The sequence below is a fragment of the Dermacentor variabilis genome, chromosome 2 (genome assembly GCF_050947875.1).
Source record: "Dermacentor variabilis isolate Ectoservices chromosome 2, ASM5094787v1, whole genome shotgun sequence".
NCBI lineage: Eukaryota > Metazoa > Arthropoda > Arachnida > Ixodida > Ixodidae > Dermacentor > Dermacentor variabilis.
In genome coordinates, this window is record NC_134569.1 from 29765737 (window position 1) to 29790101 (window position 24365).

The following is a 24365-nucleotide window of genomic DNA, read 5'->3' on the forward strand; positions in this document are numbered from 1 at the left end:
GCTTAAAAATAAAAGAAAAGGTAGAAAGCTATACTGACTTGCAAAGCATATTTAGTGCCAGTGAACAAGGACAGAAGGGAGACGACACCACAATGCGCTAACTTCAATAACTTTATTTTCAGGAAACAACCACCTTTTTAACCCATGCACAGTGGCGTCACCTCATCCAAATTTTAACAATCCAACCAAGAAAGCCGTCTCCTTATGTAATGAGTCGGCCGAAGGTGCACTAACACACGTTTCACTATTCTGACAGATAACCTGGGCCTCAATAATTTCTCGCACATCTTTATCTTTGTGCTTCACAAAGATAAAGATGACCGTATTGCTTATTGTCAAGTCACTGTCAGGAATGCGGCTGTGCGCTGGTGTATGGGTCCTACCGGGCTTATTTATTTATTTATTTATTTATTTATTTATTTATTTATTTATTTATTTATTTATTTCGGAGTACTGTCAATACCTTCTTGGGGTTTTTACAGGAGAGGGCAAAAACATACAAATGCAGGCTCAGTGCTAATATTTATATATTTTAAGAGTCAGAAATAAAGGCAAAACATGCAATACACGTGACAATAATAAATAAAACTGATGATGGCGCTTGAATACAATAAATACACTGAGAGGAACACTGTAATATAATATTATGAACAAGGTTATGCTGAGAGGTATGTAAGCACAGAGCTCTCAGCGAGGGTAATAAATTTGTCTATGGTGCGCTGGGCCGTGACTGATGGATGCAAGCGATTCCAATCTCGGACAACATGTGGAAAAAAAGAATATTGGAAAGTATTACTGTGACAGAAATATATTTCAAGGGTGAGTGCATGCTTGTGACTTGTTAGTCTTGTAGTGTTTATACAAACAAAGTCTGTGGGAGACATCTTTAATGCATTATTAAGCAGTAAATACAAAAACTTTAGACGGTGTAATTTAGCATGGCTGGACAACGTCTGAAGCCCAGCTGTGCGTAAAAGATCTGTGGCTGAAAGCATGCGTCCATAGCAGTTTAAGAAAAAGCGCACGGCTTTCCTTTGAACCATTTCGAGTGCTTTAACGTTGTTTTTAGTGTGGAGGAACCAAGCTATGTTGGCGCATTCTAAGACCGGACGGCTAAAGGTGACGTAAGCCTGAAGTTTCGTATCATATTCAGAATGACGAAGGGCCCTTTTAAGAAAAAATATATTTGCTAGCTATGCTTTGAACATGCGTAGTCCAGTTTAAGTCAGAAGTGATGACTACACCCAAGGTACCGATATTCAGTCACACTACTGATATTCATGTTATTGTAAGAGCATACATAATCCAATTTACACTTTTTCCTTGTAATGGACATAAAACCGTTTTTTCCGAAATTAATTACCATCTGCAATTTATTACACCACTCTGCAATTTTTCCTAGAGCATTGTTAAGTCTTTCCTGGTCATTAGAGTCTTTTATTTCATGGTATAGCACGCAGTCATCCGCGAATATTCGCATTTTTACATCAGTTTCATTTACTATGTTGTAAATAAAAAGTAGAAGCAACAACGGGGCTAAAACTGTACCTTGAGGTACTCCTGAAAGAACAGGTACTAACTTGGAGGCATGATGGTCGTATTGCACAAATTGATAACGATCAGAGAGGTAATTATAAATCTATCGTACCCGTGTTCCGTCGTCAAATATCGTTTTAATTTTAAAGTGGAGTTTAGTATGGAGAGACTCGGTCAAAAGCCTTCGATAGATCCAGGAAAATGGCATCGATTTGCGACTGATTGTAGAGGCTTTGTGCAAATTCATGCATATTTCTACTAATTGTGTAGCGGTTGACAAGTCACTACGAAATCCATATTGGCTTCTGTGGAGTATGTTATTGACTTCGACAAAATTTGTAAGGAACTTCAAAATGATGTGCTCCAGTAATTTGCAGCATGTGCATGTCAGTGATATTCTTTATTCTTTATTCTTTATTCTTTATTCAGACATATCCCCGCTTAGCCCGAAAGCGTTACAGCAGGGGGGTTACAAGCATGAAAAGAATACATCTTGATTCTCACTGCACACCTGTTCACATGACAGTCTATTCCACTGAGCGATAGTTTTTACAAAAAAAGAGTTGGCATACAGGCCCGTCCTAGCCCGGTATTCTCTAATTTTGCACTGGTGGTCAGTGCGTGCCGATATATAGTTTGGCGGTTTTAAGTACATTTCCCTATCAATTCCAGTTTTGTTATGATAGATTTCATACAGAAGCTTTAGCCGCAGCCTCTTTCGGCGAGACGACAGGGACTCCCAGTTGAGCTCTGTTTTCATTGCTGTGCAACTGTGCCTCCTCCCGTACCTACTCAAGACGAACCTGGCTGCTCTGTTTTGTATTTTTTCTAGTTTATTTATCAGACATATCTGTGACGGGTCCCATAAGGTACAAGCATATTCCAAAATAGGCCGTATACAAGTTAGGTACGCCGTGCTTCTAAGGTTGGAATTTGCGCATTTTAAATTTCTTTGAATGTAATTCAGAGCAACTGCCGCTTTGCCAACTACATAGTCCACGTGTGCCCGCCAAGAGCAGTCGCCCGACAGCATTACGCCCAAATATTTAGTCTTGGATTTAGTACTTAATATATTATTCATTAGACTGTAGCTGGCATCGATTACTTTTTTCTTCTTAGTAAACCGCACATGGACGCACTTTCCGGTATTCAAATTCATTTTCCACTTTGAGCACCATTCGCAAATACGATCTAGGTTGGCCTGCAGTTTGAGAACATCGTCTTCATTATCGATTTTTCTATACACAATACAGTCATCTGCGAAGAGCCGCATGTTAGAGTCAATACCTAAGTTAATATCATTAATATATATAAGAAAAAGAAGAGGCCCCAGAACTGATCCTTGCGGGACGCCTGATGTGACCTCAAGATAATCGGAAGTAGTACCATTTAGTACCACACGTTGACGGCCACTTGACAAATAGTTCTTTATCCAGCTAAAAACACTAGAATCTATACTTAGCATTCGAAGTTTATGAAGTAGTAAAGAATGGCAGACAGTATCAAATGCTTTGCGGAAGTCCAGAAATATGCAGTCTATTTGTCCACCCATACCAACCACCGACGCCAGGTCATCATAAAATTCAATCAGTTGTGTCGAACATGAAAACCCCTTGCGAAATCCGTGTTGTCTGTTCGTAAGCAATGTGTTGTCCGCTAGATGTTCCATGATAGCCTTATATATTATGTGTTCCATGATTGGTCGATAATTAGCTGCCGATAAAACATTGCCAGATTTATGCAGCGGAATTATTTTCGCTAGTTTCCACTCAGCAGGAATTATACACTCATCGATCGATTGTTGATATATCAGGCAGAGGTATTTACTTATAGGCTCGGCATACCGCGCTTGAGAAATTTGTTCGGGATTCCATCTGGTCCATCACATTTCTTATCATCCATTTTTAACAACATCATAAGCACTCCCGCCTCGGAAATTAATGGAGCACTTGTCAGCGTGGTCTTACATTCGAATTCGAGGGCAAGGTCTGAGCAGTCGGTGTCATGTGTGAACACTGACTGAAAGTGAGTGTTAAAGGTGTCAGCGTCAATTCCTTCGGTGGATTTTGTCTTGCTGTTTGTATGTTGGGAACTTAGGTATCTCCAGAATTTGCTGGGTGCTGATTTAATGAAACCATTAAATGTGCTATTACAATGTCAGTTTAGCAATCTTAATTTTACTTTTTAATAGGCTAGTTAAAGAGTGAAGGCGAGTAAGGTAGTTTGGAACCGGGCGTATTTTGTTTGATTTTCTCAGTCTTTTGATATTACGCTTGAGGTGAACAGCATCGCGTGTTATCCATGGATTCTCTTTCTTTGTGCATTTTGTAACAGTCGGAATAAAATTGTCAATGCAATGCCTCACATTAACCCTAAAACATGCCCATACCTGATCAATGGTTGACGAATCATCCATACACAGTTCAAGAAAATTCGCATATTCATGAACAAGATATGTTATAGTGGCTGCGTCATTTGCCTTTCCAAATACTAATATCGGTGAACTATCTTTCTTTACAGCCATAGAAACAGGGAAAGACATATGGTCTGACAAACCTTCTAGAAACCCGCCTCAGTGGCTATGGTGTTGGGCTGCTGAACACGAGGTTGCGGGATCGAATCCCGGCCGCGGCGGCCGGATTTCGATAGGGGCGAAAGGCAAAAACACCCGTGTACTTAGATTTAGGTGCACGTTAAAGAACCCCAGGTGGTCGAAATTTCTGGAGTCCTCCTCCGCTACGGCGTGCCTCATAATCAGAAAGTGGTTTTGGTACGTTAAACACCATAATTTCCTTAAACCTTCTAGTATTTCAGTGTATATAGCGGTTATGAATAATAATCACTAACGAAAACCAAATCGAGTATCGAGCTGGACGACCCTTGAATGCGAGTAGGTGTGTGTACAAGTTGATTCAAGTTAAATCCAAATATTACGTCCGAGAGAACATTATTATAAAGTGATCTCGGGATTCGAGAGCTCCAGTCCGATTCCGAAATATTAAAGACGCCAGCCAAAATAATTTTGTCATCTGATATGTGCCGGTGCATGTAATCGAGTAAGGGAACCAGGTACTCTGGATCAGCGTTTGGTGGCCTATAGACAGCGCCTACGTGCAGGACGTATCTTTCTATGTTTAGTTTGTACCAAATACTTTCGACGTTCGGTACATCAGGCATAGGCATGAAAGATAAATCATCCCTCAAGATTACAGCCACACCCCCGCCTCTCGATGCACTATCTTTACGCAGAATCGCATAACCTGGCGGAACAACTTCATTATCTGAGACGTTAGAGTGAAGCCACGGTTCGGACATAGTGACCACATCCGGACTCAGGGCTATCAATAAAGCTTCCACACTTTCCACTTTGTTGACAAGACTTCGTGCGTTTAAGTTCAGAAGGGTTACTTTTGATAAGATCGCGCTGTTCTGCGGTGTGAGCTGGATTTTTGGTTTTATCTCAACCATGTAGTCGCTATCTGCATCCCATATAATATGGCGGCCAGCTGTGCGAACTTTATCGTAAGTTAACATTACCTTCTCTTTCCGGTCCCGATTTTCTTTAGTTTTATTCCAAATATTTTTCTTTATGTCACGAACGTTGACTGAAAAACCTTCACCAATAGATGATCTGGTATTTTTCAGCTTCATGGAATTTTGAAGGATCTTAACTTTGTCATGCAACTTAAAAATGACCGGTCTAATATAAGTCTCTGCATCTGGTTTTGGTATACCAAGTCGATGAATTTGATCTATTCCCGCAATGTCAACATCAAGAATGTATTTCAGAATTCCATCTACGACTGCCTCCTGAAGCGTTTCAACGGATTCTTCCTCGGGTTCACTCAAGCCGTAAACAATCAGATTGCACCGACGACTCCTATTTTCTTGCGAAGCACAATGATAAAGATGTGCGAGAGATCATTGAGGCTCAGGCTATCTGTCAGAATAGTGATACGTGTGCTAGTGCCCCTTCGGTCGACTTGTTAGATAAGGTGACCGCTTTCTTGGATGTTTAAAATTTGGATGAGGTGGCGCCAATGCGCATGGCTTAAATAGGTGGTTGTTTCCTGAAAATAAAGTTGTTGAAGTTAGCGCATTGTGGTGTCGTCTCCCTTCTGTCCTTGTTCACTAGCGCAAAATATGCTTTCCGGCTCAGTTTACCAACACGCCCAACAAATGGCAATGAGAAAGCTATACTCATGTGCACGCGCCAATTAACGTTACCCTCCTCTTCTCATCTCTTTCCTTTCCATTTATATGTCCCCAATTCTATTTCCCAAGTGCAAGAGCAGTAAACAAGGATCACCTATGGTCAACCATGCGCGCCTCTTCTCTCTCCCTCTCTGTGTTCTTAAGTGTCACTTGACAAAGTGTTTCGAAAAGGCACGTTGTTGGTCAAACACGTTTAGCTTTGCGTTCCTCAGCCTGTACCGCTCACGCTTGAAGAGCGTATAACGAAGCTGCGCGCGCTGTTTTAGACACGAGGTCGAAGCAAACGTGCCAGCTCCCTGGCTGAGAAATGACAGAGGCGTCGGCAGACGCCCCTTTGCGTTTCCCTATAGCCCATACAAAGACGGTACCATCGAGGAACCCCATACTGTAGCCGCCGCAGCAGCTTGAGCTGCGGCGCTCATTCCCAGCTGGCTCGTTTCCAATTCGGAATTTTTCGCATTCTCCTCTCTCTCTCTCTCTCTCTCTCTCTCTGAGTGAACGTAGTCAGGCGCGGAAACACTTAAGCGAGGCCACCGAAGAAATTCTAAAGCATCGCTTAAGGACAGCGAATTCGTTCACAAAGCCTTGTATTCGGCGTCGCAATGACTTGCGTGCGAGAATAGGGCACTATTCCTATTCTCACGAGAATAAGATTCGTGGGAGCAGGCCTTTTTTTTTTTTTTTCACTGCTTGGTCCATGGCTATCAAAAGCTGTGCATCTCGAGGCAGTGAGTGCAATGCAATGCTTCTTTGGGGATACTGGTTTTAATTATTGACACCGACCGCACCGCACCTTGTGTTGCTTTAGGCGTCTTATTCGTGCGCGTATGCGAAGCGTAATGTTAAACCTCCGGCATCCGCGGACAGTGCAACTCTGTGAAAAACGTCCACCCTTTCGTCTCTACATTTCCTTCTGATTTATTGAATTATTACGAGGAAATATATATGTACAACTTTCTTCTTTTTTGTAACTTGCATAAAGTGTAAATGAGGAACCTTCACCCACACATGACGTCAAACTTATTTATTTCATCTGAATGGGGAAAAAAAAAGAACCCGCAGACTTCATTGCTACCCTGTGCTCTAGAAGATCCGACCTATCTAACTTTTCTCAAAATTTGTCCAACAATAAGCAAAAGCATGCCCATCTACATGTAAAAAGCATATATGTATGCGTTCCATGAAAATATATGTAAATTCGCCTAGAATACTGGTGTATTGCGCTTTTTAGCGGGACAGTCCGGACTTTTGAGCAATGAGTCGAATCTCGACTTGGCCCAGTCGGCGTGACCAAATTGCTTTTTTCTACAGAATAACAATAAATAAACCAGATTTTCTCTTTAGAATTCCTGACAGTTAGCGCGGTCACACATTCTTTCTCTTTTGGCTTCTGTTTCGTCGTCATAAACATAAAGGCGATTTCGTTTTTGTCATGGTTCTAGTCACGTTGTAGGCGCGAACGGTTCACAGCACCTCTGTTTGTACTGGCAGCCATGTTATATATGCAAATGTTGAAACTTTCTTAGTGTAAATTGCGACATGGTAGAAACTAATAAAATATTTGCAGCTTTGTTGCACGTCCACATTGACGGCTCCTGGCACTGACGCGGTTAGTCATCGCCAAGAAAAGAAAGTAAGAAAGAAAGAAAGAAAGTTATGCAGATTTAACGCCGGCTGGAATCAATGTGAAGCGTAGCTTTATTGAAGAAATAAATTAAATCCTGTACAACTAACAGCGACGCATACAATTATGTTTACTTTCATTCTATGCAACGTATATTGTCGTGGAATGTTTATATTTATCTCACAAGAAGGTCACTACGTTGTTCACATGCAATTTCAATATTTATTCCCGACACAGCTCTCAAGCTACGCCCCAATACAAACACCACATCGGAAGCGCATGGCTCACAAGTACGCTGAGCGAAGTTTAGAAACGGTGGTCCTGTCGCTTGGTTCCTTTAGGAGGCTTTCGTTGCAACACTGCCTCGCAGTCTAGAGTATTGCGAAGCTAACTTGTAAAGCGCATGTAATTGCTGTCTGCTCATTAGCGGTGATGAAATGCAACCCAGCTTCGAAATTTAGTTTGCCATCCTCCACGCGAACAATCCCTCGAAGATTCAAAATGTAACATTATGCTAAACCGTACTAATTACCTGCCACCAAACAGGTAAGCGTGAAGGCCACAAACCGCATAAAAAATGCTTTCTTTCGATGTTCGGGATTCATTGCGTTCTCGGAGCTCCCGTGCAGTCTAATATTCTCGTTAGCCGCCGTTCGTATACTTCTTTGCACCAGTTTCTATAGGCATGCTATTTACCGCTAGTGCAGACTTGTTTCGACACTTCTTTTGCTACAAAGAGGCTGGGTTGCTGACATCTTTGCAAGCGCCCATGGTTCGATGTTTCAAAGACATTAGTTGCACTCTCTTCATGAGCGCAAATATATATATATATATATATATATATATATATATTTTATTTATTTATTTATTTATTCATACTGTCAACCCTCTGCTGAGGGTTCTTACAGGGAGGGTTTAAATACAGGCAGACCATATATACAGGTGCATCAAGTGGCAGCGGAATCACAAAAATACATGTTTAACAATTTTTCAAATTCACAAACATCACTGGCTTCTGCCACAAAGCTTGGTATTGCGTTCCAGAGTTCAATCACGGCAGGGAAAAAAGAAAAGCGGAACACATCACTATGAGCAAAGTATGGACGTAAAACATATTGATGGTTAACACGACTGCTTCGTTTTCCTGGAAGATGCACATACTCATCTTTGTTGATTTTTAAATGTCCATGTAGTATTCTGTAAAACACTTTCAGACGATTTTTTAGCCTTCGTACTTCTAGTGTTTCCAGTTCACAAGACTGCAACATCAGTGTAACGGATTCTATACGGCGGTACTTTGAGCATATGAAGCGCGCGGCACGACGTTGAACTTTTTCTAACTTTGTAGTCATTTCTTTCTGATGAGGGCTCCAGATGACTGAGGCGTATTCAAGTAAAGGTCTAACAAAAGTTTTATAAGCCATCAGCTTTACATCTCGCGAAGCTTGACCTAGTTTTTGCCTTAAGAAACCTAATCTCTGATTCGCCTTCGAGCACACATTTTCTATGTGCGTATGCCATGTCAGATTATGCGTAACTGTAACACCTAGATACTTAAACTGGTTAGCACGAACTAACAAATTACCATCGATGTAATAGTTAAAAGGCAGAACGTTTACTTTCTTAGTCATATGTGTGTATGTTGATTTATTGTAGTTTATATTCATACCCCATAATTTACACCATCGGCTGAAATTTTCTAAACAACGACTAATTCTGAGTTGATCCTGAACATTGGTTACGGTAGAATAAATTAGGCAATCATCTGCAAAAAGCTTCATTTTTACCGGTTCTGCAATAACAGAAGAGATATCGTTTATATATATAAGAAATAACAGTGGGCCCAAGACTGACCCCTGAGGAACACCTATATATATATATATAGGTGTTCATATATATATATATGAACCATATATATATACATATATATATATATATATATATATATATATATATATATATATATATATATATATATATATATATATATATATATATATATATATATATATATATATATATATATATATATATAATTCTTATTTGTCTTCCAGCCCCCCAACTATAGGGTAGCAAATCGGAGTTTGTATTTTGGTTAATTTCCCTGGCTTCTGTCCTTTTTCTTTCTTTCTTTTTCGTCTCTCTCGCTACCTTTCAAAACATTGCGTTTGTCCGGCACGAACGTGATAACACTTGAAGTCGCTCTATTTGACCGATCACGTTGATGGCCAACCAATCTCGGGAGAACTCGTTTCTGGGTCCTTGGACTAAAGCATGCTGTGCGGCTGTAATTACAAGGGCTGTCCTAGCCCTTTTACAAAGCACTCGAATTCACACGTGCCTGTGGTAATTCTACAATACGATGGACTTGCAATGCGCACTTCCTCCCCTTAAACGGTCGTCGCTCAACGTCCCTTCCTCTTGCCCGCGCCACTTCAAAAGTGCAGAGTAGTAGTACGCTAGAGCTAGCTCGCAACCGGGACACTTCCACCTTCCAGAGTAGGCCCTCAGACCTTGAGACCTTACCGGACCCTTTGCTCGTAAGAAGACTCGGCTTTCGAACAAAGTCGCATTGTTAGCATCGAAAGCTTCATTTACGACCACGTTCATAGTTCATAGCTAACGGGCGAGACGTCGACCATTCTAACCGGATTCTCGCAGAACCTGCAAGACATCATTTCGTTGCTAGTAAGAGCGGGAGAAACAGCTACGATTGTTCCTCAGGCGATTAGGCGAAGGAAAACACGGAATACGCGAAGCCTCCGTAGCCACCAGTGGCTTCCGGCTTTCTTTCATCGCGTAAAGACGCGTGCAGAAAAGCGTCGTGCGACACGAGCGGAACGCCCCTATTAACAGTCGTGACTAATGGACCGCTGCAAGGTCGTGAGAAGCGCTGCAATTTGCGTCACGAGAAGAACCGAAAAAGAAAAGGCGGATGCCAGATAGGAACTAAACTGGTCGCTGTTGCTTGTCTGATCGGGGAAGTAGCTAGAGAGAGAAAACAGGAAGCGGACACCGTTTTTATTGTCCTGTGTAGTTACTCGGCCGGATATTGGTGCAGCCTTGAAACGCGAGAGTTCCAGTTCTGCAACGATTGGTTTCTGCGCCGGAAACCGTCGCTTACCGCTGTTGCGAAGCACATCCGAATGCCTAAAAGCAGTGTAGATGTGGGCGCGTTGTACACGGTGTAATGAGACAGACAAAAAAAGAAATGCGCAGTACATCTCTCGAACAAGAGGACATCGTCTGTTGTGCGATGGTTTCAGTTCAGAAACATTTCCAAGAAAGCTGATCTGCTTCTTGCCCAAACGACACTTTCTCTTTACCAAATAAAAAAGTCAAATACTAAACACACAAAAAAACTTTTTTTTCTTGGATCAGGTACGCCGTCTATCCCGTATCGTGCTCGCAGTAGAACTAGTTTCGATAAGGACATCATACTTATACTGAAGTACATTGAAGCCTTAGTAAAACCCGAACAGAGAAAATACAAGAGGGAGAAGAGGAGATTGTTGTTGGCCGTAGGCGCATCTGTAGCCTTACAATACATGGCGGCAATTGCTTCGTCCGAGTGCCTCGTTTTAGGAAGGGCGCGTAGAAGCAGACGACAAGATTAAACAAAGAGCGAAGTGTCTCCCCAATTTTCGGGCTCCGGTGTTGGCTTCTAGTTCACGAGAGAAGAAAACACAAGCGGTCGCTTCACGCACGTGGCATTGTCTAATCGGTGCAGCAAACTGACCTCGAACACATGTTTCTTAATGTAAATGCCTAAACAGATCCTTATCGAAACGCGAATACAGAGAATAACAAGAGTGCAAGGAACCGGAGTACAAAATAGAGGCGAAAGTGAGTCCTCTCTTTAAACTGACGTCTTTTCTTTTGGCTTCTGAGTTACTATAGGCAAGGAAAAATGGAGAGGTCACTTCCTTCGCTCCAGGCCTTGTCTAACGGGAAGTACAAACTGGCTGGCATGGACTGATTCACTTTTGCCTCCTTCCATTCATATGTCGCGTGCCGTGTTCTAAGGTGCGTCACTTATCTCGTATTTTGACCCAGGCGTTCATATGACGGACAGACGTTGGTGTCCTCAACTGCCACGTCTCGCTTGCTCGCGTTCCTTCCAGAGGAGAAATACAGCAAATTATCGTGACAGCAAGAGTGCGTTGTGCGATAGTCGCGACATGAACTTCGTGGACGGATTCTGAGGTGCTTTATAGTCCATTTCTGCCTCTATAGGGGGCTCGACGCTGACTTGGCTGCTGACTCTATACGCTGGCTCTAGAACACTGGCTTGTGGAGAAAGTAAAGTGTTTTTGTTACAATAAATTCTTCCGGAGGACCTCTCGCGTTAGCATTTGCTATCAAAAATAGAAAAAAAGAAAACATGGAACTGTCTAATTCCTTATGTAACCCTACTACTCGATGTTCGATAGGCATTATTCGGTACATATCATAGGTACATATCACAGGGATTCAAATGCGGATGTTGGAACCAGCACGCTTGCGGCAGCTGAAGTTCACATCGGGAAAAGAGAAATGTGTGTAACAGTACATCCACATCAACGGAAAATGCACATTATAAGGATCAAATAACAGACACTTACAAGGTAAGAAGGAAATGGACGAAATGGACGATTGAAGTAAGCATTGAAAATTCAATATGACAGCAAACACCAGTGACTGTTCTTAGAGCGCTCCGCGCGCATGTCCGCGCTGAAAAAGGAGGCTACGATTATGAAAGTTGCCATTTCAATGCATGCATTGCATGCATGGTATCCACTGTGACAATTTGTGGTTACCTAAAGCCCACAGTTCATGGTGTAGATGCCGATTTTGCCTAACTATATTGGTGTAATGGTACAGACCAGCAACACGTCGAGGTCTGCGTCCACACGCCAGACGTGCGCGATACGAAACCTGCACGAGAAATAGTAAACGGAAATTCATTGCTTTTCTACAAGAGCCTCTCAGCCCTCCATCTTCGCAAACATACCTGCAAGTCTACTTTTCAGCAACAGTATTATCTGACGAGAGATGATCAGTTTGCCTTTCGTTGATGACAGGCGCGTTTAGTATTTGCGGTCCAATTATAAAGGACTACATAAAACAAAATATGCAGAACCTCCGCTGGAGATGTCTATGTTTGCGTGAGTATACCCCCAAATTGCAGTTGGCTCTCTCGCAAATTTCAAGTTGGCCCATCCCAACATTTCAGGTTGGCCCGCCCGCAAATATACACTGGCCTACCCCCAAATTTCAAGTTGGCTCACCCCTACTATAGGCTTCCCTATGCATTTTCGATGGTGCCCTATGTATGCCTATGGATATGCATAAATCTGATCATGTGGGTATTCTCTCATCAATGTTTTTTTATATCTATTGTTCCGTAGCACTTATAGAGCTACCAAGCATATTGATTTACACTATTATAACGATTAAACGTCTTAACTTCGCAAATTAAGCATTTTTGTGCAGATACAAGACATTATGCTTTTCACGTGACGGACAGGTTTTGCTAGGCTACTCACCAAAGAATGCTTACTCATTGATAGTAACGCCAAAAATAAAGCAATGACCATCCACGAAACAAAAAGGCTTCTTCTGATAAAAACTCAACATCGCCCTGCTGACCGGCTGTTTTACACATAGGCGAGATGGCGAGAACTGCTGGTCTCGGTTTAATAGAACCATCGCTTTAGGAGTCCTTTTTCGTTGTTTTTGTTGTTCCCCAGTATGAAAGTTAATCTTTCCTCAATTAAGAGCCCCTGTGGCGCAATTGCAAACCCTTTAGTCCTATACTCGCTGTCGGCACAGAGGCAGGCTAGCACGTAATCCGGGCATTACGTAGCGCTTAACTTCAACCGATAGCAAGCGTATACTAATGCCAACTAGCGATCTGCAGATGGCATCGCCGAGCGATGTGCCGCATTTCCAGAAATTATACAGCCTTAAAATACGGTTACCTCGCGAGACCAATACTATAAAGGCACGTGGGGCAATGGTCAAGCTGCAGAAGTTCTCGATGTTTGGAATTGATCGCGCCTAAGTGCTAAAGTGTGGCAACCGCGCTAGCTTTCCACTAGCTCGCCTGCAGGCTGAAACTGGAGATGCCGGTAACCGCATTTGGATTAAAAGTGTTTGTTTACCACTCCCACTCTTCACCCCCGTCTAACTTGTAACTTGACGCTGACGCAGACGAAACTGAGTCGTTCGTCTCTTCTCGCTCCTCGACCACATTTCGTAGTGTACGAAAGTCTCACCATTTCGCTCACAAAGAGTGACAAGACGAGTTAGACACGCAACAGAAAAACATCGGAGGTTGCCTAAGCACTTCTTACGAGTTGTGCATGCGAGAGCATCAATGTTCATTTGAACACTGCTGAGCGGTCCCTCGAGTTATGAAATCCTCGTGGGCAAGCGAGCGAGCTGATACGCTTGGCGCGTTTCGATTTCGCCATACCGAGGCGCTGTTAGAACGCAGGCGAGAGCTTACGCGGACAGGGAGCGCAGCATTCAGGATGACACAGGCTTCCGAGAGCGAGAGCAGGGTGACGTGGCGTCGCGGCGATACCCTCTCCCTGCAAGCAACACCTTGTACGCTAGCGCTGCAGCAGGTGTTCCCTTTCGCCCGCTGTGCTCCGTCGAGGCGCGCGCGGGCCGTGGCGTTGCAGCCAATTGGAAATTAGGTGCCCTTTCACTCCTACAGATGGCAGACGCCCGCTTTTACACTCAGCGGGCCGTTTGACGCTTTCGCAAACGCGTAAACGGTCACAGCCTTCCTGCGTAAGGCCGTCGCTCGACGAAGCCGATCGACGCAATGTGACCTGACCGCAGAGCCACTTCTCTTTCTTCCCAGGAGAGGTACGCTTCACCCGTGCACGATTGCGCCACCTAGCTCAGAACAGATCTTTTCCAGACTGCAAGAAAATTAAGCGGCTTGTCGCGGCGCTTCTTTACGTTGCACAACGACTCATGCGCAAATAGTAAAAGTAATTGGCTCCCGTGAGACAACGAACAGCATACCACGTGAGCACTGAAAAGCCCAGCCACACGGTGGACCAAGATTAGCTGCTAACAATGCTGTGCAAGAGGCGCTTAACCTGCGTCATGGGAACGTTGCAACTGGCAGCACTTAGGTTCACTGGGCTCTCACGAGAGGGCGTGAGGCTGGTACTAGATGCTGACAAGTGTTTGGTTCCGATGAAAGCGGCGACAGATTTTGTTGCTGTTAATTAAGAGAGAGAGAGAGAGAGAAATTGGTAAATGAAAGGTGCGGACGCTAACTACTACACAGTCCGGTTGACTTCCCTGCACTGGAGGAAGGGAAAGCAGAGGGGGGAAAAACTAAAAGAAGGAGAGAAAAATCAAGGGTTGATGCGCGCTGCAGTCGGGACGAAATGAAAATTTCTGGCGCTCTGTCAAAAGTGGTCGCTCATTATTGTTGTCATCAGGAAACGTAGCTGCACTTTTGTGGCCTTCTGCAGCTGTGACATGCAATACCGCGTTCCTAAAATCTTGCCTGTTCAACAACAAAGGTCTTCCATCTACATGGTTTAGAGCGGTGCGGCGAGCGAGCGCTTCATTTTTGAAGGACGAACAGTAGCACAGAAGGTGCTCTGCAGTTTCTTCGCGGCGACAGGTGTTGCAATCAGACGTTGCTGAAAGTTAATCTGAATCCTTTAAGATACTATGTGCGAGACACCGCGATGGGATCGGATGGGATCGAACGGGATGGAGCGTAAAAGGATGACATAGTGTATGGAGTGGAACGGGATAACATGGAACATTATACAATAAAAAACGATAATACGGAACTTTAAGCACTCTGCACGAAACAGTTCAGTCCGCAAACCAGGACAAAACGAGTTGAAAAGCGTCCAGACTCAGTATATATGCTCCACGTAGGAAGTGACACGTGCTCAAAAAAAAAAAAAGTATTACTGGTTTCGCACAATTAACTGAGGCACCATCACCTGGTCTTTGTCGTCATCATGATTATTGTTATCATCACTATCTGTTATGTGCATTGGAGGACGAACGCTTTTCCATTTGATCTCTGAATGCCCCTTCCTTGCGCTTGCTGACACCATTCCGTGCCTTCAATTTTCCTGATTCTATCATACCATCTAGTTATATGCGTCCTTCAGACCAAACTTGCCTACACCGCATCAGACTCAACGTGGCCTACACGAACTACTTCAAGCGCAGGATTAAATTGACGGACTCGTCAACATCCGTTAAACGTAACGGCTCTGAATACCTGCAACATGTTCTGTGCGACTGCTGCCGCTACGCGTCAAAAAGTCAGTCTTTGTAGGCGGCAGGCACTACAGCTGTAACGGGACTCGAGCTTCTAACTGCGGCACTCGGCCCATGGCAATGCACCACCTGCGCGCTACGCGCCCCGAAGGCGCTGTTGACGTCATTGCGGGCCACGATCCTTAACGAAACTTTGTAAATATATCCCTATAGTTTATACGCGCGTGTGTGTGTGACTGTGTGAGCTGTTAATTGTTTATCACTGTATATATCATAATCGTCACCCAATACCTGGAGTAGCAAGTAGACGAACAGTCAGGCTAACATCTCCAGGAAGTCATCAATAGGTACCAAGGAAAGGAAAACTGCGTTTTCCTTCCCTTGGTACCTATTCTGCAATTCTACTATAGACCAACGGCTATCTACTCTACGCATTACAAGGCCTGTCCAACTCTATTTATTGCTCCTAATATCAAATAGAATATCGGTCAGCTCGGTTCGCTCTCTAATCCACAGCGCTATCTTCCTGTCTCTTATCGTTATGCTATCTTCCTGTCTCTTATCGTTTTTCCTTCCGTCGTCCGTTGCGCGGCGTTTAAACTTCCCAGACTTCGACTGATAAGACATCTCGAAAGCAGTGTCTAGATTGACAGACGAGAATCTCCCCGTGCTGGCCCCGTATTCACTTTCTCGTGAGGCACGAACTCGGCCCGACCTCGTCGACGTCAAGGTCTCACGTCCACTCGAAGGATGAACCGACCGCTTGTATAGCGCACACGTCACGAGCTGCTCGGTGCAGGACGCCTCGCGGAGCCAATTTCGTGGCCCGCGATCCCCACGGAGCGAACGAATGGCCAAAGGAGCCGTCGTGAGGACTGACCGCTCTGCAGGCCGAATGACCAGTCGAGCGAGAACTGAGATTGATGTACCGCTCTGCGACGGCCAAGAGAGATCTCGCCACCATTTTTTTCCTCGCAGTGCAATGTTACGCCACTCGCTTGTACCGCGTACACTCCGGCGCATTCTGGCTCCCTATCATCTGACCCCGCCTCCGCGGATATTGCTACCGCTTTGGTGACTTCTTCGGATATCTGGAAGCATGCGACGAGCGCTTCTCTCGCTTCTTAACCTCAGCTTCTTTTGGAAGCTGTTTGTTTCTATCGGTCGTTTATCTGTGAAGCCCACATCCTTTGATCTTCGGAAGGACGTGCAACAGGGGACCGCTTGCATCATGCTCGCGAGATTGGTCATGGGCGCGCTCCTCAACATTCGGCGCGGACACACGTGTAATTCCGTTAGCATTGTCACAGTGAACATCGAAATAACATCTTTAAAAATTTACTACACCTTTCAACAGGACGTGATTGAGAACTGCTTATTCTTTGAGAATTCAGGCTAGAATGTCAACATGCGCATGTGATTAAGGAAAACCAGAAATAAACACCGTGAGAAGAAGGCAATCGTAGTGTTCAGCTTTCTTTCACTGCAAGAGCACGCGGGCACGCGATAATTCGTCTATTAATACATTCCACCACAACACACAGCATTTACTGGGGTAACTACGGCGCACATTTCGTTCGTTCGTTCGTTCGTTCGTTCGTTCGCTCGCTCGTTCGTTCGTTCGTTCGTTCGTTCGCTCGCTCGCTCGCTCGCTCGCTCGTTCGTTCGTTCGTTCGTTCGTTCGTTCGCTCGCTCGCTCGCTCGCTCGTTCGTTCGTTCGTTCGTTCGTTCGCTCGCTCGCTCGCTCGTTCGTTCGTTCGTTCGCTCGCTCGCTCGCTCGCTCGCTCGTTCGTTCGCTCGCTCGCTCGTTCGTTCGTTCGTTCGTTCGTTCGTTCCTTCGCTCGCTCGCTCGTTCGTTCGTTCGTTCCTTCGCTCGCTCGCTCGCTCGTTCGTTCGTTCGTTCGTTCGTTCGTTCGTTCGTTCGTTCGTTCGTTCGTTCGTTCGCTCGCTCGCTCGCTCGTTCGTTCGTTCGTTCGTTCGTTCGTTCCGTGCTCCTCCCTTTTCTCTTTCAATGCACCCACACTAAGACAAGGAGGAGGGAAGAGAAAAGTAGAAGGCAGGGAGGTTAACCAGAATAACGTCCGGTTTGCTACCCTACACCGGGGAAATGGGAAAGGGGAAAAAAGATCACAGCGAGAGAGAGGAGGGAAGGAAAGAAGGAAATTGCGGCGAGTTCACTGACGCGTGAGGTCTTACAGTAATTGCAATAAATGTCACAGATGGTCGCACAAACCCGTCGTCCTTAAGAAACACAAAAGCGCCTTCACCGCTTTATGGGCCGACGGGCGATGGGGGCGGTGTTCCAGCAGCAATTCCACAGAAAGTGGCCGATTGTCCAGTTTTTGAAAAGCTTTGACAAGTTCTTGTCTCTCTGGGGCATATCTCTGGGGCACTAAGACAAAGTGACAAATACACTCCCGTCGCGCAGTTTTGTCACGCAGTTATCATACCTCTAACTGACAAAACATCAATGTCACGCACATAAATAGGCGCATATTATAGGTAGCTAACATTAGAGACAATTCACACAATATGATATAGCTGCAACGCAAACAGAAGTAGAGGGAGAGAGAGAATTTAATGGTAGCTGAAGATGCCAACCCTGATTCATACAGGGCTTGCTATGGGGCTTCCTAGCTCAAATTCAGAAGATGTATTTCGTGTTCGGTGAATAATGAACGTTCAGCTACCAGTCAAACGTACGCGAGAGTTTGCAACAAACCTACGAAACTTCGCGTGTTTTATAAACTGTCTTTATTGTTATTTTCACTGCACAGAGGAATAGAAGTAAGTAAGGAATTCATCGTAAAACCGGCAGTATTTCTTCGGTGTTCTGTACATCGTGCACCATGTGGTATCACAGCAAAGGATCGGTGACACGTTGAATGCATTCAACTACGCCAACACCGAGGAACCGAAAGGTACAAGACTTTGCATTTGGTCGCGTTGTTTTGACCTTGTCACTCTTGCTTTCCCACCTCGAGTGCCTGGCTCGAGGAGGATTAGAGCAGCTGTGCGTTTCTAAAAAAAGAAATCATAAAATGAAAACACTTGCAGCAAAAGGTGCGGACTAAAACTCCTCAACGAGGGAGGTGCTGTGAGCAAGGACAAGTCAAAAACTTTCGGGCACAGTTCCTCGTACACGGCTGAGACTACCACCGGAAGAAGTGGCCGCATATAAAGGTAGCGTGAAATGACGAGACGAGCGTCTGTGTGTGATAGTACCGACAAAACACATCAGGGGCGCAGCCGGGGACTGATGGGCAGGCATTGAAGCTATTCTTTCTCACCCGTACTCGCTCACTAATAACGCGTCGTGCTCTCAGGCATTGCTAGCCTCAGTTGATTTGTGTTGAGCTCGTAAACCTGTTCACGCTTAGAAACACCTCTCTAATGGTCATCCTTTCTTCTCTCTTCTTTTATGGAACCGTTAGCTTCACCGATAGGTTCGTTAACAAACGCCGACTGTAGAAGTTTATGGCGTGCACATATCCGCCTGAATATTCACAAAAAATGTATACAATATGCAGACAAGCAACCCAACGTGAAGGACTACACCAAGACCCTCGGAAAGACGTCGAGAGAGTCACTGGTGGTGCATACGGAGGCATTAGCGAAGCAAAAACAACTAATAAACGTAACAACGCCTCCCTGCTAACCTCAACATAAATACTATTAATCATGTAAACAGATGAGAACAGTGCACCACGAGACATGATACATTCTTGTATGCGTGTGTACAGCCCTGCGGACTCGCCCTGAGCCTACATGGCAGATGAGCCGCCACTTCCACAAGGCTGCACGATTTTATCGGGGCCCAGACAGACCTTGCACCCGTCAGGAAGCTGCTCACAAGTTGATGAATGCAGGCTACGGTTCACTTCAGGATGGGCGCTAGTCGAGCTTGTGTAGGAGCGAGCTAATAAAACTTCGTCGCGATAGCGCGTTGGATAAACACACGACCAAGATCCGAGACGAGGATTCGAGCATCCAAGGCTATCAAGGCCTTACTTAAACTCTTGCTGAAGAATAAAAAAGAACGCGCTGAATGACAAGCAAGAAGCATCATGTCGGAGCTGCTGAGTAGCTATTTACACTCAACCATAAAAGAATGTGCGGGACCAGTAGTTGATTATAAGCCCAGGTTATTTATTACGATTACCATGAAAGACAGTTGCGTTAGCGAGAAATTTACGGAAGGCGCTAGGACTTCCATGCGGAAGTAGTTAAGTACTGATAGAGAGAAGTGCCGCCTGAAAGGAACCAAGAAAACGCAGTCGCTATCTCTGGTAACTGCACGAATGGCTCCCGCGATCAAGGTCATTGACATTTCTCCCGCCGTCGACCAATAGGGCATTGCCGACGCTTTCTTTAGATGATTAAGTACCGTGCGCCTGATGACAACTGTACTAACGCGACCCAACATCCGAACCAAAAATAAGCCCCAAGAAAAATTTATGCCGTTAATTCCTTGCCGACACTTGAAGACATGTGCTCAATAATATGAGGCCCCAGCCGCAGATATGACTCAATAAAGCGGTGGCAATGTCCGCACCTTTGTCGTGCCCAAACGTCGAGTGATCTTTCAACCGACAGGAAGACATCGCATTTGCATTTCTAGCCTCTCAAAAAAATCACGGGCTCACTAACGCCGCGCGAAGCGCACGCCTGTTGGAACGCAAGCACGCTCGATATATATGGCTGTAATTCGTTCCTCGGCAAACACGTTGGTCGTTCTATCTTTCTCTCCGCGAAAAAGTGTACCTTGCTGCTACTGTTCTATTGCTTACAGCCATCCCTTGCTTACCGAGAGCCATCTAGGGACTAGTACATTTCCTCCAGTGGTTCATTAAACACGCAAATCAAACAGTGCGCTAGGATAAAGATATGCAACCCGTGGCTTCCCGGAGTTTCCGACAGATAAGCTCTCTCTGGCGCTCCTAGTCAGCTGATTAGGCATTTCTGATCGAGAGTCATGCCGATAGGTTCGAGTGCTGTTTGTTTTTCTGCGCACACGGGCCTACGAATTATTTTTACTCTTACCACAAACTGTAGCGTTCTCTGACTATATCTTTGGCGTAAAGGCACAACACGTCATTATTAAGTCTTAAATGCCTTGCGTAGCATCCCAGCCTAAGCGATCGTCAGGAATACGGGAGTGGGAGTATATATAATTTCTTTTTCGGAGCTAAGCTTACTTTTTTGCGAAGAAGCACAGCGTAGGTCATATTACGTAAAAAGCAAGAGCGACTTCTCTACACGTGCACGCAAATAACCATATCCAAATACAACTCGCAGAGTAGCAGATACCTTTTTGGAGGAACTTTGGTGATAAACATTAACAGACGGCTGGAGCAATAGTTGAATAAAAATCTGGGAAACAGACATTTGCTTTATCTCTACGCTATTCTTTTCGTCCTTTTCCCTTACCCTTCACTCGTTTCAGAGTAGCAAACCAGAAGTTCTGGCTAACTTCCCTACCTTTCCCACTCCTTCTCTCTCTCTCTCTCTCTCTCTCTCTCTCTCTCTCTCTCTCTCTCTCTCTCTCTCTCTCTCTCTCTCTCTCTCCCCTCTCCACGGAACACACAGATGAAGGCACTTTCGTTAGGACAATAAAATACCTAAAGATCTGATGGTTAGCCAACACGAACGTAAATTAAAGGTCGAGAATAACGTAGCCGAAAGGTACAGATAACGCGCTCGTTGGCGCCCACCGCCACGCCGTTTTGTAGGGGTGCTCATCAATTCATTCACGATACCAAACGCCTACGCTAGAAATGCCAAAAAACACTTAGGGTCAGTGTTTGCGACAGCACTATATGGTGCGAAAATATGGAATAGTGGGCGTTGTGATGTCACTATGGTTCGAATGAAAACGTTTTATCGTACGTGCCCTATTGCAAAACCCAGTACCCAGTAAACATGCTCATGTGCATGTTTAATAACAAGCATATTACTTATCTGTTCTGCGGTTTGCCTTCAACTTGAAAGATTCTTTGGCTTTTATTTTATATTTAAGCAGTTGTTTACATGTTACTTGATGAACTTGGTGTCATAAATGCTTGTTAATGTGTAGTATATAAATAGATACGCTGACAGTGCACATTTACTCGCCGTGGGCCATATAATAGGCGGAGCTATAGCTTCGGCTATTAGCCCGGCAGTTTTGTGGTGTACCGACTTCAAGTTTTCAATAAAATGTCTGTCGAAAAATGTGTCTCATCCACGCATCCGTCCAACACTGGAGGTCTTTCACCGCGAGGCAGCTAGTTCGATCGCGCGCGACTCACCGGCTCCCCAGCGGACGTCGTGCTGCGTGTAGTTGAGCCGGCCGAACACTTCCCGGCAGGGCAGCGTGAGGATCTTGCCGGCTTCCACGGGCGGCCAGCAGTGAATCGAGTCCCACACGGGAGGGCAGCGTGGGGCAGACGACGTCACAGCAGCGGAAACACTTGAAGACACCAGCGCCTGGGCACCGGAGGCTCCTGCCAACACCAGAAAGGCGAGCGGACGACATTAGCCGCGACGGCATAGTCCTTTCACCAGATTGATCGATCGATCGATCGATCGATCAATTGATTGATTGATTGATTGATTGATTGATTGATTGATTGATTGATTGATTGATTGATTGATTGATTGATTGATTGATTGATTGATTGATTACCTTAAGCGGCACTGAGGCTATGAAAAATGCCGTAGTGGAGGACTCCGGATCAATTTTGACCAGCTGGGATACATTAATGTGCACATAAATATACGTATACGGGCGCTTCGGCATTTCCCCTCCATAACTATGCGGTCGCATTGGCCAGGAATGCAACCGGTGACCTCGTGCTCAGCAGCAGAACGCCATAGCAACGGCGCCACCGCGACGGGCCGCCGGGCAGACCGACGTGGACATGCGCAACCGTGACCCAAGTGCTGTACGCTATAAGTGCTGCTCTTTCCCAGGCAGACGTGTTTCGCCAACTTTAATTTTAGCTGCCGCGCTAGTTCGTGTCAATACTGCAGTGTGCGGCAAGAAAGTGTGATATCTTATGATTGTGCGCATGTAGAGTTTGAATAACGCAGCGATTCAAGTTTGGTTTTAGTACGAAACTCACCTCGTTAAATTGGAATCTTTGTCGATCGATTCCAACTGCGCCTTTCTGCTTAGTTTCAAGAAAATAACATCGTACGTGCACACGTCATTATATCCACTGCTCCGTCTTTAAAACCTTTTTTATTATTCCCAGCTGAAGTACGTCGTATCCGATATATTCAACGAGGCAGGCCGAGTACTGTCCCTCTTGCAAAGGCACTTAGCGGTCCATTTCCGATGGATTAGTGTGTGTGTGTGTGTGTGTGTGTGTGTGTGTGTGTGTGTGTGTGTGTGTGTGTGTGTGTGTGTGTGTGTGTGTGTGTGTGTGTGTGCGTGCGCGCGTGTGTGTGTGCGAGTGTGTGTGTGTGTGTGTGTGCGTGCGTGCGTGCGCGCGTGCGTGCGCGCGTGTGTGTGTGCGTGTGTGTGCGTGCGTGTGTGTGTGTGTGTGTGTGTGTGTGTGTGTGTGTGTGTGTGTGTGTGTGTGTGTGTGTGTGTGTGTGTGTGTGTGTGTGTGTGTGTGTGTGTGTGTGTGAGTGTGTGATATAACATAGTAAAATCGCATGCATTGTTTTGGCAAAAGTGTAACGATGTAGCAGGGTCCACCAGGTACAGCTTGCCTACGGCTTTCAACACGTACTTTGAAGTGCCGCTGAAGTCGCCAGTTCCACCGCAGCAAACCGCGACCGCTGGACTCGCCGTATACCAGACGAAGCGGACTAAACTCTCCTCCTCCCCTACCCACCCCCCATTAAAGGTCGACGCCATCAGCGTCGCAGCATCACCCCCGCTTCCCGCCGCCTCTCACCATCGCCACAAAAGCCTGTAGCACCGGATAAAAATGTCGAAATATAATAAATGCTTTTTTCTCTTCTTTTTCTCTCGATCCAAGTGATTGTGCAGTATGCCATGTTCACCCACACTGTACTCAAACTGCCGTTTTCCTCTAACGAATATGTAGAGCTGTTATCAGTGCCGAGGCGCTCCGCCCCAAAATTCCACGCATGTCATTAGCTCGCTGCCCTGCAGCCCTCCTGTCCCGCGGGAGACGAGGTTCGAGAGGTTTTCCAGTCGCGGTTCAGTAATTACACGGAGTGAACGGCAAGGTTTACGGTTGAGCTAGGCTCGCCAAAAGGGCGCCGTCCCAAATCTCTGGTGAGGGGAGGGGGCGGTTAAGAGAAGAAGGGGAGTCATAAGAGCGGTTGCTTAGGCACAGTTGGTTAATGTGCTCCGTTTAATTAGCCAACTGAACGCAGTAATGAGGTGGGCGCATATTGACCGCCTAACCAAGCGACCACTGCATGTCCCGAGTGTGGTAGGCAATGTGCCCTGATTGAGATCGTACGACGATTCCATTCAGTCTAGAGTAAACTACATAATCACATCGGGTTAATGTTATTCTAAAATAACATAATCGCCTTCGACTTAACGGTGCTTCGCTTACCGGCCCACGTTCCAACATCATCGTTACTGAAACCAGATATGTAAAAGCTTCCGTCAATGCCTAAGTACTTCATTCGGGGTTGACGCCTTCTAAACAGCTTCTCAGATGTCTTCTTGTGTGTTTTATATTTGTTGCTTGTTGGAGACATGTGTATGGCTTCTGGTAGTTCCACTTCTTGGTTTCTAATTATGCGCGTTTGATTTTTA

General features: G+C 45.2%; 1 protein-coding gene across 1 annotated transcript in view; it reads right to left on the reverse strand.

Moving 5' to 3' along the window:
* Positions 1–24365, reverse strand: part of LOC142570280 (corticotropin-releasing factor receptor 1-like) — a 184562-nt gene that overhangs the window by 154285 nt on the left and 5912 nt on the right. The window contains exon 2 of the mRNA XM_075678674.1: positions 21925–22119. Within this exon, the coding sequence (XP_075534789.1) occupies positions 21925–22119 (195 nt within the window). The remainder of the gene's footprint in view (positions 1–21924; positions 22120–24365) is intronic.